Source organism: Anabrus simplex, chromosome 2, assembly GCF_040414725.1.
Source record: "Anabrus simplex isolate iqAnaSimp1 chromosome 2, ASM4041472v1, whole genome shotgun sequence".
Taxonomy (NCBI): Eukaryota; Metazoa; Arthropoda; class Insecta; order Orthoptera; family Tettigoniidae; genus Anabrus; species Anabrus simplex.
Window position 1 is genome coordinate 132152279 of NC_090266.1, and position 20646 is coordinate 132172924.

Genomic DNA, 20646 nt, shown 5'->3' on the forward strand with positions numbered 1-20646 from the left:
TCTATTCTTGATCTACTTTCAGTGCTTTGAACCCATTTGTGAGTCTGCTGCATGGTCTACTTCCCTCAATCTTCAAGTACTTCGTACTCCGAAAACATTGTCAACTGCATTGGTGTACTACTTTATTGAAATTGTGTGCGTGTGTAGATCTAGTACAAATATCATACGGTATAGTGTCTGGGTGAAATAACGAGCCCAAATAAACTTCACGAACAGAACAGAATACTTCCCTCAATTTTCAAGTACGTCGTACTCAGAAATCATTCTAAACTGCATTGGTGTACTACTTTATTGGAATTGTGTGCGCGTGTAGAACTATTACAAATATAATACAGTATTATGTCTGGGTGAAATAACGAGCCCAAATCAACTACACGAACAGAACAGAACAATCCTTGGGTTGTGGCGTAAGAAGAAGAATGTAGCAAGGCGGGATGTTTGCTTTGCTTTCATATAGGCTTATATGATCCTTGTATAGGCTCTTGGGACTCGGGGACGTTCGGATGTTTTATTGACTTGATTGCGTGATGTTATCAGTCTGACTGATGGTAACTAATTCTGAACTGAGTTCTACTTAGATATTTTTTTCCCTGAGTAATTTGTATAGCACGCATTCGTTTGAGTTATTACGTTAACCACGTGTTGAATATCATGGATTATATCACGTTCGTTTTTTGACGTTTTTACGGTATCGCATGTGATTTTTTTCTGCTCTTTTCACTGGATATATCCGGGAAGTTGTAGGAGGTAATTTTTGTTACATAATTTTCTAATTTGCATGTTTTTAAATCTCACGAGATGGATGTTAATTCAGTTTTTTGCTACGCAGCTCTATTCTTGATACTCGAACAAACACATTGGATGATTTTAAGGATAAATGTTGTTATACTGAGACCATATATTGCCATTGCAAGACCGAAAACCTTCAAGCCTGCTTTCCTCAGTACAGGGCGAGTTGCTGTGTGCTTGCATCCGGGAGATACTAGGTTCGGGCTCCACTGTTGGCAGCCCTGAGGATGGTTTTCTGTGGTTTCCTATTTTCATACCAGTCAAATGCTGGGGCTGTACCTAAATTAAGGCCATGGTCGATTCCTTCTAACTCCTAGCCCTTTCCTATACCATCGTCGCCATAAGACCTAACTGTGTCGGTGCAACCTAAAGCAAGTTGTTAGCTTTTCTCAGAAGGAAGATTTTGACTTCAATTTTTGTTTGTAAACCTACAATATGTTAATTTTTTATGATTCCAAATATATGCGATAGATACCAAAGTGCCACAGAATGACAAGCCCGCAGCAGGATATAGTGATAGAATTTACTTATTTGTTAAGAACGAAGCTATACTTTCCAGTGTCGATTCATAAACATTCTTTGTTTAATAGTGCTATTTATTTACAGGTATATTAGTGTAATCTTTATATTGAACTTTTGTGTTCAACAGACTTAAAAACTTTAACTTACATTTAAGAGTTACTTATGAGTGATGTTTGTATACACTGTTGAGGTTTTTATTTATTTTATTACAGAGCATTAAACTTACATACAATGAGGGTATACTAACTTAATTCACTACTAATTTCTGCACAAAATCATTTATTTCACCCATTTCTTTTGTAAACATTACTCCTTTTTGATCATATGTTTACATAAATTTTCCCATCCTCAAGAAGAATTAAGAGATTATTTATGTATCATTTCCTAGCTCATTCCTTGCAGGCATTAGAAAAATGTGTCTCCAGTAATGTTGCATTTTTTGACTTTTGAGCCACAGAAATCATAGTTTGGAAAATGTAAGATGTGTTTTGACACAACTGTCAGGTATATGGAATATAAGATTTCTCCACAAATATGTAGCACTAGACAGTTTGCCATCAACAGTGGCGCTTTGGTACCCTTCCCACATATCTGAAATAATTGAAAAACTATATTTTATAATATGTTAAGTAGCAGAGAGGTGAAATTAATCTTTTATACTTGCCAGGGACCCACCAACTTGCCCCAAGGATTATTGTTGGTTATATAGAAGAATTGAAAGTGAAATAGCATAAAACAGGGAAATGCTACCAGTTTCTTTGTTGTTATTGGCCAGCAGTTATGTTCAGTATTGTCTCCGATAGAGCTCGCATTTTGTGGTCGCAGGGCAGCAACATTTCGTGAAAATAAGAAAACTGCCATGTTTGAAGCTGCCGTGGCATGTGCTGGTTGTGATCGATCTGGCTTCTGCGTGAGTGTATTGAATATTGATCTGTCATGGTTGTCACTTTGTAGGAGTATCCAGGTCATCACATTACAGTTTAGGTCTACCAGTTCTCAAAATTTTGTATGATATGTAGCCTTCCAATTAGTCTATTTAACTACCAGAGTTACGTAGACTGGGCGAGTTGGCTGTGTGGTTGGGAGCGTGCAGCTGTGAGCTCGCATCCGGGAGATAGTGGGTTCGAACCACACTGTCGGCAGCCCTGAAGATGGTTTTCCGTGGTTTCCCATTTTCACACTAGGCAAATGCTGGGGCTGTACCTTAATTAAGGCCACGGCTGCTTCCTTCACAGTCCTAGCCCTTTCCTGTCCTACCGTCGCCATAAGACCTATCTGTGTCAGTGCGACGTAAAGCCAATAGCAAGAAAAAATATATATGACAACCGACAGATGGCTGACAATATCCTGAGGGATTATCTAGCAGTGAATGGATGGATTCACTCAAAGATATTGCTGATATCTATCCAGTACAAGCACTGTCAGACAGTTCCGAAGACAGAAACCTTTGTTTACTTGAGTGACAATTACAGCAAGCAATTAGGAGAGTGGAACAGTGGACCTTACAACGTGGCTTTCGGTTTTCAACCGCAAAGACCTCTGTTGTTCACTTTTGCCGGAAGTGCATTCTTCACTCTCATGCTGAGTTTTTTTTTGGGGGGGGGAATGCCTCTCTTCCGGTAGTTGACACCGATTTCTTGGGCTCCTTTTCGATAGCAAATTATCGTGGAGCCACAAGTGCGGCAGTTAGAAGCGAATGCACTTACTACCTTGAAGTTCCCTAGCGGCACTACTTGGGGGGCGGATTGCACGGTGCTCCTACAATTTTATAGGACACCTATTTTATCCAGATTAGACTACGGCAGTTCAGCATATGGATCAGAAAGGCAAAGCGTCTTAGTCAAACTGAATAGCATTCACCACAGCGGAGTGTGGTTGGCAACGGGAGCTTTTCATACAAGCCCCATTGCTAGTCTGCTCACTGAATCTGGTGTGCTGCCTTTACATCTGCGGACCGGGCGAGTTGGCCGTGCGCGTAGAGGCGCGCGGCTGTGAGCTTGCATCCGGGAGATAGTAGGTTCGAATCCCACTATCGGCAGCCCTGAAGATGGTTTTCCGTGGTTTCCCATTTTCACACCAGGCAAATGCTGGGGCTGTACCATAATTAAGGCCACGGCCGCTTCCTTCCAACTCCTAGGCCTTTCCTATCCCATCGTCGCCATAAGACCTATCTGTGTCGGTGCGACGTAAAGCAAATAGCAAAAATTACATCTGCGGCACCAACAAATGCTTCTGTCCCATGCTGCAAATTTGCAACAGATTCTACTTCACCCAAGCTATCCTTGCGAATTCCACAATGGAACCCGTCGGCTGTACGCTGCTTAACCTCGAGCAACGCAGCCGGTTGGAATACGCTTGGATAGCAGTTGTAGATTATTTGATGTACCTTCGGTTCCTTGTCTTGACAGGCGACCAAGTAGGGTATCTTTTTGGATAATACAATGACCTGAAATCATTCTAGATTTGCACACCAGCATGAAGGAAAACATGGATCCCTACATTTATGAGAGACTCTTCCTGTCCATTGTTGGCCGGTACCCTGATTTGGGCGTTGTTTTCACGGATGGTTCGAGGGCAGAAGCGGGAGTAGGCTGTGCGTTCGTTGTTGACAATAACAGGTTTATTTTTCTTCTACCGAAAATGTGTAGTGTGTACACAGCAGAGCTCTGTGCCATCTGTGAAGCTCTGTATTACACACTGTCCGATGAATGCCGGCGATTTCTCTTGTGTACAGACTCCTTGAGCGCACCACTACCTATAGATACATGTATCCCTCGGCACCCTCTGATGCAGCAGATCGAGGACCTGCTGGCCGGGTGTTCAGATGTCTGCACCAGAATTATGTTTATGGGTGTAGGGGGAAACAAGTTAGCTGATAAGGCTGCCAAGGAGGCTGTTACCTTGCCCTCGTTGCGTTACAGGGTTCCAGCCAGTGACATTTGCTCTCAGCTGAGACATCTGGTTATGTCCCATTGGGAGATGAAATGGCAGGCCACCCTTCTCCAAAACAATCTGAGAGCAGTAAAAGGAACTGCGAAGGTATGAAAGAAGCCGTGGTATTGTCGTCTTTGGATTGGCCATGGCATAGTATCGCACTCCTACCTACTGAAGGGTGAACGCCCGTTGTGTACTTGTGGCGGTCATATAACCGTGGTACAAATCCTTACGGAGTGTGTGGACCTTTCTGATCTGCGCCGTAGTCTATAACTCCCGAGTGCCATTTCCCTCATCCTACGAGATGACGTGCAGTCAGCAGACCTCGTCATCCCTTTTATGGGGGATAGTGGTCTTTTTCATCATGTGTAATAATGTCCTTTGTATTAGTGTATTTTTGTTAAGTATGCCTTTATCCTATTGATTCCATTTTAGTTTGTGTTTGCATATTATAATGTGCTATTTTAACTTCTAACTTGAATGATATATTTCTCTGAACTTATTCCATTGTAACCTATATTTTCTATAATTTTATAAGGCATTGCAAATTAGATCTACGGATTGTTTTACCGGGCGAGTTGGCCGTACGCGTATAGGCGCGCGGCTTTGAGCTTGCATCTGGGAGATAGTGGGTTCGAATCCCACTGTCGGCAGTTTCCCATTTTCACACCAGGCAAATGCTGGGGCTGTACCTTAATTAAGGCCATGGCTGCTTCCTTCCAGCTCCTAGGCCTATCCTATCCCATCGTTGCCTTAAGACCTATCTGTGACGTAAAGCCCCTAGCCAAAAGAAAACTGATTGTTTTAATCTTATAATCATTTTTCATCATCATTTATTTTAAATTCTAGTCAGTGGATATATTTTAAAATTTTAATTATCATGTCCTTTTGTTCCATCTTGTACCATTAGAGGCCGATGACCTATCTGTTAGGGCCTTTTAAACAACAACATTTGTTTACATTGCCACAGTATAGTGGGAAGGCAGGGATGAAATTGCTTCATAGAGTAGTAAAATTAGCGTGGAGTGTTGGTAAGGTACCTTCAGATTGGACAAAAGCAGTAATTGCACCTATCTATAAGCAAGGGAACAGGAAGGATTGCAACAACTATCGAGGTATCTCATTGATTAATATACCAGGCAAAGTATTCACTGGCATCTTGGAAGGGAGGGCGCGATCAGTGGTTGAGAGGAAGTTAGATGAAAACCAGTGTGGTTTCAGACCACAGAGAGGCTGTCAGGATCAGATTTTCAGTATGCGCCAGGTAATTGAAAAATGCTACGAGAGGAATAGGAAGTTGTGTTTGTTTCGTAGATCTAGAGAAAGCATATGACAGGGTACCGAGGGAAAAGATGTTCGCCATACTGGGGGACTATGGAATTAAAGGTAGATTATTAAAATCAATCAAAGGCATTTATGTTGACAATTGGGCTTCAGTGAGAATTGATGGTAGAATGAGTTCTTCGTTCAGGGTACTTACAGGAGTTAGACAAGGCTGTAATCTTTCACCTTTGCTGTTCGTAGTTTACATGGATCATCTGCTGAAAGGTATAAAATGACAGGGAGGGATTCAGTTAGGTGGAAATGTAGTAAGCAGTTTGGCCTATGCTGACGACTTGGTCTTAATGGCAGACTGTGCCGAAAGCCTGCAGTCTAATATCTTGGAACTTGAAAATAGGTGCAATGAGTATGGTATGAAAATTAGCCTCTCAAAGACTAAATTCATGTCAGTAGGTAAGAAATTCAACAGAATTGAATGTCAGATTGGTGATACAAAGCCAGAACAGGTTGATAATTTCAAGTATTTAGGTTGTGTGTTCTCCCAGGATGGTAATATAGTAAGTGAGATTGAATCAAGGTGTAGTAAAGCTAATGCAGTGAGCTCGCAGTTGCGATCAGCAGTATTCTGTAAGAAGGAAGTCAGCTCCCAGACGAAACTATGTTTACATCGGTCTGTTTTCAGACCAACTTTGCTTTACGGGAGCGAAAGCTGGGTGGACTCAGGATATCTTATTCATAAGTTAGAAGTAACAGACATGAAAGTAGCAAGAATGATTGTTGGTACAAACAGGTGGGAACAATGGCAGGAGGGTACTCGGAATGAGGAGATAAAGGCTAATTTAGGAATGAACTCGATGGATAAAGCTGTACGCATAAACCGGCTTCGGTGGTGGGGTCATGTGAGGCGACTGGAGGAGGATAGGTTACCTAGGAGAATAATGGACTCTATTATGGAGGGTAAGAGAAGTAGAGGGAGACCAAGACGACGATGGTTGGACTCGGTTTCTAACGATTTAAAGATAAGAGGTATAGAACTAAATGAAGCCACAACACTAGTTGCAAATCGAGGATTGTGGCGACGTTTAGTAAATTCTCAGAGGCTTGCAGACTAAACGCTGAAAGGCATAACAGTCTATAATGATAATGTATGTGCTGGGGCTGTACCTTAATTAAGGCCACGGCCTCTTCCTTCCCACTCCTAGCCCTTTCCTCTCCCATCGTCGCCATAAGACCTATCTGTGTCAGTGCGACGTAAAGCAACTAGCAAAAAAAAAAGATAATGTATGTATGTTTCGAATTCGGTCATGAGTCTACCTTTTTTTAGTCTTTTTAAAAATTTGAAGGTCCTGTTCAATTGTGGTAAAGTTTTGCCCAGTTTCTTTCATATGATTGCTCATTGCTGAGTGTTTATTGGGTTTCTGAGCATTGAAATGCTCGGTGTACCTAGTTATGAAACTTCTTCCTGTTTGTCAGATGTATGAGCTGAGGCACTCATTACATTTTAATCTATAGATACCGGAGCCTGAGTATTTATTATTTTCAGAATTTATTGTATTGTGGTTGACGAACATTTCGTTGGTTTGAATTTTGAGTTTTGAAAGCTATTTTGATCTCTTGATTTTTTAAGGTATTGGTTATTTGATGTATGATTGGGTTGGTGTATGTATAGGTTGCGTACTTTGATTTTTCATTTTTTATTGGGGAGAGGCTTGTGGATAGTTTCAATTTAACCTTATTAATTAGTTTGTCTATGATGGAGGGGTTGTATCCATTAAAAGTGGCTATTTCTTTTATTGTATTTATATCGTTTTTTAAATTGGTGGTTGAAAGGGGAATTTTTAGAGCTCTGTACACCATACTGTAAAATGAGGACTGTTTGTGTGATTGTGGATGTAGGGAACTTTGTTTAATAGTTATAGGTGTGAATGAGGGTTTTCTTTAAATTTGAAAATCAAACTTATTGGAAGTTCTTGTTATTGTGATGTCAAGAAAATTACTAATTGAGTTTTGGTTCTCGTCCTCTTTAGTGAATTTGATAGTGTTATCTAGATTATTTAAATAAGTTAATATGTTTCCACTTTTGTTGAGATTTTTGTCAATTTTTACTAGCGTGTCATCAACATAGCGTAGCCAGAGATTTAATCCATTGATGTTTTTTATTTTTTTGCTGTTTTCGAGGTTATCCATAAAAATTTCAGCAAGGATTCCGGCTAAAGGGTCTCCCATGGCCAGGCCTTCCTGTTTGTATATTTTATTGTTGAAAGTTAAATAGTTGTTTTGTAAGACAAAGTTTAGTATTTTTAAGAGTTCTTCTATTTCTGTTTTGCTTAAATTGCTGTGTTTGGAAAGATTGTTTTTTGTTATTTCTGTAGTTTTTTAGCAGGAATGTTTGAATACATGTTAGTGATGTCGAAAGAGCACATTATGTGATTAGGTTTTAAGTTGAATTTTTTAAGGGTTTCACATAGTTCTATTGAATTTTTGGGGTGTTTGTTAGGGAATTTGAAATGTTTTTGGAGGAATTGTGAAGTTTTATATGTTGGGCTATTTTGGCTGTTTATGATAGGTCGAATGGGAACGTCCGTTTTATGTACCTTCGGTAATGATCTGACGGTGGGTAGTTTGGGGTTCATGTTAATGAGACTTTGGTATTCATGTTCATTAAATAAAAAATGAAGAGTATTTTAAAAGTGTTTTTAGATTACGTTGAGTTTTTGTAGTGGGATCCTTTGGGATTGTTGTATAAGTTTCAGTAGAGAAGAACTCCTCTGTTTTACGGATGTAATCCTGATTTTTCATTAAGACTATAGTGTTGCCTTTGTTGGTTTTAGTTACTATGATGTTATTAGTGTCCACTTTTTTTCTTAATTCTTGGATCTGTTTTTGTGAGGTAGAGTTATTTTTGTTAGAAATTTCTTTTGCAAGGGCAGGTAATTTCTTTTTAATTTCATATTTTACATCGTTCTGTTTGTCTGTTGGAATTTGTTTATTTATGTTTGCTTCAGCTTCGGCTATTATGGTGATTATATCTTCTGCTTTATGTGGGTTGGGCCAATTATGTTTTAGGCCTTGGTTGAACAATTGTGTTTCTTTATCTGAGAAGGTGATGTCAGATAGATTGATTGTAGTTGGAACATTGTTCCAAGGGGATGGGGATATTTTTATACTACTGTTCTGGTTTAGCGATTTTGCTTTTTCTTCTTCTAAATGTGTTAATTTACGGTTTAGGGTTTCTTGTTTTTTGTTCAGTGTAATTTGTATTTTATATGCAATATGTTGTTGATAAGAATTCCATTCTAGAGGAAATAACGATTGCGCGATAATCAAATGTTCACAATAAAGTTGTGTATTTAAAAAATATTTCTTTCTATACATTAGTTTTATTTCATTTTTGAGCCAAATGTTGTTGATTTTGTTTTGAATGTCTTCAGATTTATGTTTTGGAATGTTTTTCCTTTGAGTTGGTTTCAAAAACTTTGGCACTAGATTGGATCTTACACATTCTTTCAGGAATTGAATATCTTTTGAGATCTTACTAATTTTAGTTTTAAGATTTTGATACTTGTTTTTATTAGCCTGGTTGGTTTTATTATTACAAGTGATGAAATTCATTCACACCTATAACTATTAAACAATGTTCCCTATATCCACAATCACACACACAGTCCTCATTTTACAGTATGGTGTACAGAGCTCTAAAAATTCCCCTTTCAACCACCAATTAAAAAAATGAAATAAATACAATAAAAGAAATAGGCACTTTTAGTGGATACAACCCCTCCATCATAGACAAACTAATTAATAAGGTTAAATTGAAACTATCGACAAACCTCTCCCCCCCCAAAAAAATAATGAAAAATCAAAGTACGCAACCTTTACATACACCAACCCAATCATACATCAAATAACCAATACCTTAAAAAATCAAGAGATCAAAATAGCTTTCAAAATTCAAACAAAAAAATGTTCGTCAACCACAATACAATAAATTCTGAAAATAATAAATACTCAGGCTCCGGTATCTATAGATTAAAATGTAATGAGTGCCTCAGCTCATACATCGGACAAACAGGAAGAAGCTTCATAACTAGGTACACCGAGCATTTCAATGCTCAGAAACACAATAAACACTCAGCAATGAGCAATCACATGTAAGAAACTGGGCATAACTTTACCACAATTGAACAGGACCTTCAAATTTTAAAAAGACTAAAAAAAGGTAGACTCATGACCGAATTCGAAAATTATACATATTTTGGATCAAAAATTCAATAGTAATAAGAATTTAAATGATCCAATAGACAATAGAAGCCCTTTATATGATCAAATAGTAGCATTATTCAATAAAATAAACTTTCAAGACAAACATTTTTTTAATATTTTCAAAACGGTGTCAATAAACACTCCTTCCACGTCAACAAATACATCACACCCCCCTTCCCCTCCCAACTTACGTAATTCCCTTCCACATGCCGATCTTAAGTCATTAAATGCCCCACGTCCCCCCCCCCCCCGCTTCCCCCACTACACACAACTCCCTCCCATTCGCCAATCACAAGCCTACAACCCCGCCCCCTTCAACCCATCCACCTTCACCCAGACGGCATACATACAACACAAGGAGTAAAAACGTTAGTGATCACTAGTATCCTGATAACACTTCACACAACAAGTCAAACGGGCCAACAACGCCATAGGTAAGCACCAACATCTTCTCTCCAATAACACTTTGATAAAACATTCCCAAGTTTTTTCTTTTAATTCTCACCAAAATTAACTACAGTTTTTCTTCATTTCAGAACCAACCAATCAGAACAATAATTCAACAGCCCCATCAAACTTCCACAATATCTTCAATAATATAAATTTTCCACTATCAATGTTTTGAAAAAAATATATTGTCATCAGATGAAGAAAACAACAGCCATTCAACCTTCACGTCAAAATCATACCAACATAGAGAATAACAGCTCATCATCATCTCTACAAACTTACTTGGATGTCTTAAAATAAATTTAAGCTAACTACAAACTTCGTGTCAACACAATCTCGCCGATCAAAATCTGTATATAACTATGAACTGTTGACCATTAAACCTCACGGGCAAATATACGTTAACGTTAAATAACATTTGCCCAGCAAAATTGGAATATTTTTCCTTTACATTTTATCTTCAACAATGTACTTTATTTCATATTTATTCACTATATATTAGCATGTTATTTTACTTATACTTCAAACATTGACTACGGCTTTAAGCCATCAACTGTAACTCATAATTGTATGACACCTCCATCTTTAAGTGTACTACCTAAGGATCTACTAGTTTTTTTTTTAAATAACATTTGAATGTATTGTATATCTTCACTGTAATGTTTTTTTATATGCTCTATACTATGTGTTGGATATCTGGTATTGACTAAGGCTTCAAGCCATCGTCTTGCTACTGTACCATCAAATGACGTCCTATTCATCAAGTGAATTACATATGAGTTCATCATTATATTAGTTTTTAGTTATTCTTGAACATTGTTACAATAACTGTAAATATTTTTATCTCACCTACAATCATTACCAAAGACATTTTAGGATAATTTTAACCTGTTGCCCGACAAAAATAATGTTTGGATAGTGACTGAAGATGCCTCACAGTAGGAGGCGAAACATGTCTCACATTTAAAAAAATGTTTTGACTTAAATGCCAACATCCTATATTGTATTGAATAGTTGGAAATAAATATTAAATATTTTCCTATGTACATTTTATGACAATTTCAATACGGACAAAAAATGAATTTCATCATTTGTAACTGGAGTGTGTGTTGTAGAGATAGGATAGGAATAGTAGGAGGGGGAGTATTCATTCTGGTGAAAGAAGAATTTGTAAGCTGCGAAGAAGTTAAAGATGAGAAACATGAAATTCTAGGTGTAAGGCTCAGTTCTAAAGATAATAGGCAACTTGATGTCTTCGGAGTGTACAGACGGGGAAAGGGTAGCTCCGATGCTGATTCAGAATTATTTGATAAGATAATCAGCTATGTAGGAAACGATAAGGAAAGGAACGTAATTGTAGCGTGTGATCTCAATTTACCAAATGTCAAATTGGGAATGTAATGTGAACTACAGGAAGCATGACGAACAAATGGCAAATAAGTTAATATGGGAAGGGCATCCGATTCAAAAAGTGATTGAATCAACCAGAGGGAAGAATATTCTGGATGTGGTGCTGGTAAAACCAGGAAGTAATAGATGGTATTAGTGATCACGAAGCTGTTTTTGTGTTACTTAAAAATAAATGTGAAAGAATGGAAGATATTATAAGTAAGACTATTAGGCAGTACCATATGGCTGATAACACAGGCATGATGGAGTTTTTAAGAAGTAATTATGATCGGTGGAAAACTGTATATAAAAATGAAAATAGACTCTGGGATTGGTTTAAAGCAGTTGTTGGGGAATGTGGAAATAGGTTTGTACCTTTAAAGGTGGTATGGAATGGTAAAGATCCACTATATTATAACAGAGACGTAAGGAGACTAAGAAGAAGATGCAGGTTGAAAAAAAACAGAGTTGGAAATGGCTGCGGAAGTAAGGAGATATGGAAGGAACTTACGAGGAAATTGAATCTAGCAAAGAAGTCAGCTAAGGATAACATGATGGCAAGCATAATTAGCAGTCATACAAATTTTAATGATAATAATGTTATTTTGCTTTACTTCCCACTAACTACTTTTATGGTTTTCGGAGACGCCGAGGTGTGGGAACTTAGCCCCGCAGGAGTTCTTTTATGTGCCAGTAAATCTTCTGACACGAGGCTGATGTACTTGAGCACCTTCAGATACCACTGGACTGAGCCAGGATCGAACCTGCCAAGTTGGGGTCAGAAGGCCAGCGCCTCTACCATCTGAACCACTCAGCCCGGCATATACAAATTTTAGTGAAAACTGGAAGGTTCCAAGAAGGATATTCCAGGAATCATTAATGATGAAGGGGAGTGTGTATGTGAGGAGCTTCAAAAGGCAGAAGTATTCAGTGAGCAGTATGTAAATATTGTTGGTTACAAAGGATGATGTCCAGATAGAGGAGGTGACTAATACTAAAGAGGTATTAAAATTTACCTGTGACAACAATGACATTTACAGTAAGATACAAAAGTTGAAAACTAGAAAAGCAGCTGGAATTGATAAGGTTACAGGAGATATACTAAATACGATGGGTTGGGATATAGTACCATATCTGAAGTACTTATTTGATTATTGTTTGCATGAAGGAGCTATACCAAATGAATGGAGAGTTGCTATAGTAGCCCCTGTGTATGTAGGAAAGGGTGATAGACATAAAGCTGAAAATTACAGGCCAGTCAGTTTGACATGCATTGCATGTAAGCTTTGGGAAAGCATCCTTTCTGATTTTATTAGACATGTTTGCAAAATTATTAATTGGTTTGATAGAAGGCAACTTATGGGATTCCAGCAAGATAGAGCTTTCCTGAAATGCTGTATTGTAATGAGATACTTTGCACGCCAGTCAGCAACATCACCACGCTCTAATAATAGTACATGTTTATTCTGAAGACTCTTCCGCACAAAGCCCATGCCTTTCAATACATTTCGAAGACAAGTTAGTCCCTGTTTTCAGCCTATCCTCCTTTGTAAGCTAGGGACGAGTTTGTGAATGGTGGGGATGACTTTCCACACCGTGTAGAATTCTTCAATTGCATCTCGAGTACAACATTTTTTGAAATTGTCCAGCATGACCTTGCTGCTCTTCTTCGGTCTGATGGGGAAAACATTGTACTATATTGTTTTGTAAATAGGCTACATAAAACATTGATTTGTATCTGCATCAAACCACAATAGGCCTACATTTTCTTGTTTGGTGCTGTGGAGATTTATTTGAATGATATACGCAGAAACTTCGCTTTCTTAAGAGTCAAGGCACTTAACACCTGTTTAATCAGTGGCCTTTTTAAGATACTGATTAAGAGGAACCAATAATGATTTGCTCTCTCTGTCTTTATCACAATATCTCAGAAAGTTTGCTATTATCTTCCTCTCAGCACTATGAAAAATTTACTAACTTGTTTTAGAGGGATTTTTCAGCTCGTCAGATGGTCCTGGAGTACCATATGCCATCTCTATATCAATACGCTGCAGTAAATAAAATCTCAGTACCTAACGGGAATATCTTACTCACTCAAGTTACGTGTATGTACATGGCAGACTATGCAACACAAGACAGGTGACTTGGTGGGAGGATTGGTAGCATTGGCTTTAAACCATGCTGTTTCTAGTTCCCCAAACAAGCCATTATGAGCCACACCATTGGCTGAATTATGGAATAGAGAGGTCTTTACATCGTGCATGCACTGTACATACACTACATATGTATAAGTGGTATGGTAAAATCAAACTTGTAGAAGGTAACAAGTCATTCTCTTATTACTGTGTTTCTTTACAGGTATGTTATAGTGTTCAAAGTGTTAGATTTTGCTTTAACACAGTGAAAAAGTTAATATTAACTAACTCCACACTGAAAAAATGGCATCCTTAAATAATCAATTAAAAACTATGCAGCTTGCTTACATTTACTGTGAATTTATTATATTTTGTGTGAAAAAGGATAGTGATTGACTTTAGAATGGTTTGATTGGAGAGATTGGAGCACATTGTGACATATTAAGCAGATAGTCCTAATTGTTAACAGAAAATTTGAAGGATCCTGAAAGCTTGATGACATAACACTTTTAATTTAAAAAGCCTGTATTAACATGAGAGAGTTTTAGTCTTTCTGTAACCTCAATATTGTTCTTTTTCAAATAATGATATCACCTGCTGAGCATACACAAGAATGCAAGTTAACAGTTTTATGAGAGAGACGGATCCTATCTAAAATGCTTTAGTTCATCTGGAAACACGTCAAGTTTTGGATCATAATAATATGCCCAGGAGGCGCAAGAAAGTTTAGAGAACCTTTTTCTCTGTAGTTCCTATAGTAATGGACTAGGTTTTGACTGTTGAGAGAGCATTTTGTCACAGAATCGTTTTTCATGTTTTCCTTTCTGTCTAATTTTAAATTTGTACTCTAAAACTCTATAACAGTTCAAACATAAATAATTTATTCTTTGTTTTGCAGCCTATATGGAGAGTCGCACAGAGCGCAAAGGAAAATATTATCGACAAGGAAGAGGTGGATCCTATGGAAAACATTCACACCGGCCTGTAAATAAATCAACTCTCCCAGGTCATAACATTGTGTATGGTAGGTTTATGGAAATTTATCTTTCATATTCTTGTTTCTGTTAATATTTACTACTAGAACAAGAATGTAGTTAAGATTTTAATTGAAAAACATCAGTAGTAAAGAGATGTCAAATTTCAGGGTGTTTTTCTCTCATTTGTCAAATTTCAGGGTGTTTTTCTCCCATTTGAGAAAGCAGTTAGAAGGGAGGTGTTCAGTGTCAAATCTTTACCTCAGCATTTTCTAGAATCTTCCCTGATATGATAATGATCAGATAGTTTATTCAGTTACCTCATGAAGAAATGAAGGAATTGAAAGGACATATAAAGTCTTGTATAGAATTGGTCAGTTATGAGTAACATCCCCAATCCAGTAAGATTGAGGTACAACTGGTGATTCTTCTTGCTGGGACTCTGACAGGGATTTTCCATCCCGCATGGATGATGTGTCTACTGTATTGGTCCGAAAATAAGCTGCAGATCTCAACATTATACAGTTCAAATATAGTGCTTGTATCTAATTTGTTAATACTGCAACATTGTTGCTAGGGTCAGCAGAAGTGTAATATTACTCTTGTACCTAAGAATGCGATATTTGAACGAGGCATTATTGTGACTGTTGTTAACCTTTTGAGCAGTACTTAAGTTTTCCTAAAGCATTCTAGTATGATAGTAGAACAGTAATATTGTTAATTTTTTTTTCTGTGAACGATTACTTTGAGTGAAAGGTATTAACAAGCTTAGGAATTCAGCATAGTTACGGTGCAAGTTTCAAAGCAACAGTTGGGCATTATGCTAATGGGGTAGGTAACAGAGAAGCCAGTAGAAAACTTGGGTTAGATAAATCGAATGTGTGACGTTGGGTAGCCTCAGCTCAGAAATAGCACAATTCTGTTTCAACAAGAAAGGTTTTCAGGGGACCAAAATGTGGAAAAATTCCAGGTATCTTCTTTGTGCAAGATAGCCAGAAATTGTCTAGGTAAAGGCCTTGGAAATTGTGAAATCCCTGAACAAACTGCAGACAGAATTTCATGGAAGAATGTGTTGGTCCCATGTGTTTGTGTGAAGATGCAGCCTTGCAGGAACTTCATTAGCACAGAGAGATTGCGAGAAGATTTTGTTGAAAAATTGGCCAATTTCCAGTGGTACATCATTCATTCCTACTGGACCAGATTTGCTGTGGTGATGAAACACCCGTTTTTCTTAATATGTTAAGTGGTATGACAGTGGACCAGAAGGGGTGTGGGGGAGTGTCATATTAACAATAACCGGAAATGAAAAGCTAAGAATAACGGTGATGTTAACTGTTATGTCTGATTTAGGAAGTGTAAAACTTCACCCAAAGAGAACTTTCCTAAGAGCATAGTGATTCGCTGCTAGGAAAAGGGTTGGATGAGAACTGAGCTGATGATGGAGTGGCTGGCTGTTGTTTGGAATCGGTGACGTGTTGCATTGCTCAGTGAGAGTGCCATGCTGACTTTGGATGGCTTTAAAGGTCATCTCACATCTGAAATGAAGAATAAGCCTGTTTCACAGAAGATGAACCTTGTCATCATATCTTAAGGTACGACTTTGGAACTGTAGTTGCTTGATGTTGTGAACAAGCCATTCAAAGACCACATGCGTAAACACTTATAATATCTCTTTTTTCTCCGTAATCTCTCCTTTTTCTCCTTCCTTTCTGTCTTTTTGGTATTTTCCTTTCTTCCCCATCAAATTTTGATGGTATCATAATTAATGATTATCATTTCCATGCTGCTATTGGCGATACTTAAGAGGCAGTCAGGCAGTTCACAACTAACACTGTCAGATGCAGCATAAGGATGAGAGGAAAATTGCACCATTCCATTCATAATGGATTTCGGGGCTGGCTCTCATCAGGTCAAAATGCAATGTTATAATTAGGCATGTTGTTTTCCCTCAGCACAATTTAACAGTATATCACTTTGTAATTGCTACATTAAGAGGATGGTTGCCTAGTTGTACTTCCCATTAAAACATTAATCACCACCACCACCACTAATGTGCTACAATACTAAGGACCAAGTCAGATTTTGGTTCACCGTAAGTGATTATTCATTGCAGCTCATTTGCGTACAAAGGAACATTCACCTCAAATTTGATGCTTTAACATCAATGTTTCTACACTACATATGTAAATTCTAGCTCCACTTGGTGAATACCACTCCAACCTTCACATTCTTATACATAACAAGGACGTATTGCACTTTTAATGTGTTAATTTTAAATGTCAGTCTACAAGTAGGAGTTGTTGAGCTCTTTTAAATTAGTGTTTCTAAATTATACGTTTTCATCAACACTAGAATGGCTGAGAATCTTATTTACCTAGAAGAGCAGTAAAGGGTCATTTTGTCCCATGATAAGAAATGCTTGGAAATGTTCAAATTAGAACTCAATAAGAGATGTACTTTATTCTGCTGTGTTTTCACAAATTTATTTTACACACACAAAGACCTGACTTTAGTGTATGGTCTTTTAATATTACTAATGGACACATGAATAATCACATACAACGGCATCATGTTTCTGTTTCTGTAAGGAGTTTTCTCAAAATTAACCAGTTGAACACCTTTTGTTAGTCAGTCATCCATATTGCAACAATTATACATTATCAGAAATACTTTAAGGAAATTAAAAACAACTTAAACACATTTTGCACACATTTTTTTGTGCACATTTTCTGAACATTGCTTTGGGGCACTTGCAGGCATTGCTAGACTTGTTGCCTTTCCACGGACCAACTTGGCCTTTCTTCCAGTTTTTAGATGGACATTGTCCTACAACCTCCCCTTGTTGTTGCACTTGCACGTTCTGTATTGTTAGGTCACCTGCCAGATGGAGGATGAACTTCTTCCACTTTATCTTCCTAGCAGTTACTTACTTGTAAATGACCCAAGTATTGATAGCTGTTAGGTCTAGGATGTTGTAAAAGACATGCTTTGGCCACCTTCTGCATGCACCCTTAGTGGTATATTTACGAGACTTCTGGTCAACAGCATCTACCCCGTAATTCGTGCCATTGTAGAAAATTACAGTTTCTGGCTTCTTCTTTTGTTCTGTGCTCATTGTTACTTGAGCGTGCCGTGTGCTAAGAAGAAGGACATTCTTGTTCTTCTTTCCTTGGTACACTGTCAAGTTGCACTGTATGGTTCCAGTCTGTCGCAAGATGATTAGGCAGTAACAGTGAAGGCAATTTTCCACAAATTTGACTCAGATTTCAGAGACAAGAGGAAACTTTTTAGCTGGCAGGCGCTCAGTTCGGGTTGATTTCTTGTCAAAATGTTTGAATGTGGTAAGCTCTCGAAATCTGTCTCTTGACATTGTCCTTCAGATTGCTGTCCACAAAAAGGCGAACATAGATCATTCACAGACACACCTTTCGAACACAGAACACCCCGGGGTATACATGATGGCGATCATAGCCTCCAACTCCTCGAGTTACACGTCCAGTCCGTTTACTGGTGTTATTTCTGGATTGATTCTATGTGTTGTTTTCTTATTAGACAAAGCATGGATTCATCAAAGAGGAGAAGCTGAAAGGCACTAATGACAGAATCGTCAACTCTGTGATAAGCATATGTTGTGGGACCTCTCCGCTCTTTCAGGACGTTCACTGCAGCCTAGACTTCCAAATGAAGAGTTTGAATCCATGACCTCCCACTCGGTTCCATCTCAGTCGACCATTTTCACTGATGAAACACCAAACTGAGATTGAGACACTTGAAGCGAGTCGGAGGCAGGTGAACACTTAGGACTTCTGCTGATAACTCATCCTCTCTCATTATAATCTTCATCCTCACTAGTCTTGCTTGTCACTTGCAAAAAATCATCATTTGAATAAGATAGTTCATTTTCAGATTCAGCATCTGACTTGTCTAGCATACGAGACACCTCTTCAGTAAAAAGACAATTGTAACAAATGTCTGTATGAAGAACACTTTCTAAATGTTGAGATGAATACAATAATCCCGCTAATTGGAACACTATCTGACAGTAATAGCAAAGCAGTACTAATTATCCGGGCCGAGTACACCACGATGTCTGGCAATGCAAACTTCTGTGTTGTAATAAGGAATTGTATAGGTGTCAAATGGCCCCTTTCGCTGTCCTGGGTCAAAAATCTATGAAAATAAAAGTATTTTGCTGGGTGTGAAACATCACCATAAACAGGACGAAAAGCTATTAAAAGTCAAGATATTTGAAGTGAAACGATGTAGGAGTACGCACATTATTAAAGGAAGATTGAAGGTGGGTGTCATTTTGACCCCTTCTGCTGTTCTAGGGTTAACAAAATGGACATATTTTACCTTGTGTGTCTTGTACACAGTCAAAACTGGTTAGGACAGTTTTTTGGGGACCAAAGAAAATAATGTCCTAAAGAGAGAACGTGCTAAAAAGTGAAAAACAATTACGCTGTTTAATTTAAGGTTAGGTTTGAACGTAAAAATAATTAGGATGAAAACAAAGAAACAAGTGTTTACAATTATAATCAGTGAAATAATACATTTTAAGAACAACATAGCAAAATATCAAGGCTAAACATTTTTAGAGATGCAAACTATACACGTCGCTTACAATTATGTTTAAAGTTATCGTAGGAATGTCCAACAGCTGGGCTATTTGCATATATTTCATGTGCGGATTATCATCCGCATTCTCAATAAACTTTAATTTTTCATCATTTGTAAAATGTCTTTTTTTTTTTTTTTTTTGCTATTTGCTGTACATTGCACTGACACAGATTGGTCTTATGGCGATGATGGGATAGGAAAGGCCTAGGAATTGGAAAGAAGCAGCCGTGGCCTTAATTAAGGTACAGCCCCAGCATTTGCCTGGTGTGAAAATGGGAAACCGCCGGGCTGAGTGGCTCAGACGGTTAAGGCACTGGCCTTCTGACCCCAACTTGGCAGGTTCGATCCTGGCTCAGTCTGGTGGTATTTGAAGGTGCTCAAACACGTCAGCCTCGTGTCGGTAGATTTGCTGGCACGTAAAGAACTCCTGCGGGACTAAATTCCGGCACCTCGGCGTCTCCGAAAACCGTAAAAGAGTCGTTAGTGGGACGTAAAACAAATATTATTATTATTATTATTATTATTATTATTATTATTAAAATGGGAAACCACGGAAAACCATCTTCAGGGCTGCCGACAGTGGGGTTCGAACCCACTATCTCCCGGATGCAAATTCACAGCTACGCACCCTTAACCGCACTGCCAATTTGCCTGGTTGTAAAATGTCTAGCTTTCTTCTTCTCCATAACTGAATGTCCTGCAAACCACTTTGCCTAAGTACAGTAGGCCTAATTTATGTACATTGTTATGCAATTAACTTCTCTCTCTAGTCATCAGCTGTGGGGCTGGTTGACAGCAGCTCTCCATTCTTCACGTTTCAGTTTGTTGTAGGAGTCACATCTCGTGTCATCTAATATTTGCATCATGTACTCTAATCTTGATCGTCATCTAAAATTTTTTTCCTCTATGGAACCGTCTATTATTTTCTTCAATAACCCATCATGTCCAAGTATATGGCCTATTAGGTTATCCCGCTGTCTTTTTACTTGTGTCATAAAATACCTCTTCATTCGTGACTGACGCTCGCTGCAGCTGTAGGCCGACACGGTAGGGCCGTGAAATTAAGTTCTCTACCAAATCCTCACCCAGGCCAGTCGCCACTGCCGCATCCTGCGTGCAGCATGGCCAGGAACGCTAATTTAAATTCCTTGTGGTGGGAATATTACAAACGTGCTAAAGAGTGCCATAAATGTGCTATCCAGGTTTCTTTAACATGTATTTAATAGGACATGGACTGGGACTTTTGAATAATGACATAATAACTAGGGAAACATGCTAGAGAGGGACGT

The 20646-nt window shown here is 38.2% G+C and overlaps 1 protein-coding gene across 4 annotated transcripts in view; it reads left to right on the top strand.

Annotated features, from left to right (window-relative positions):
* The first annotated feature begins 481 nt into the window (after positions 1-481).
* Positions 482-20646, top strand: part of LOC136862701 (DNA helicase MCM8) — a 661148-nt gene continuing 640983 nt past the window's right edge. For 3 of the 4 annotated variants that reach the window (XM_067138907.2, XM_067138908.2, XM_067138905.2), the window contains exons 1-2: positions 495-747; positions 14662-14787. In XM_067138907.2, the coding sequence (XP_066995008.2) occupies positions 14667-14787 (121 nt within the window). In that variant the 5' untranslated portion in view covers positions 495-747; positions 14662-14666. Of the gene's footprint in view, positions 748-14661; positions 14788-20646 lie in introns of all 4 variants that reach the window. The other variant, XM_067138906.2, reaches the window with a different exon arrangement.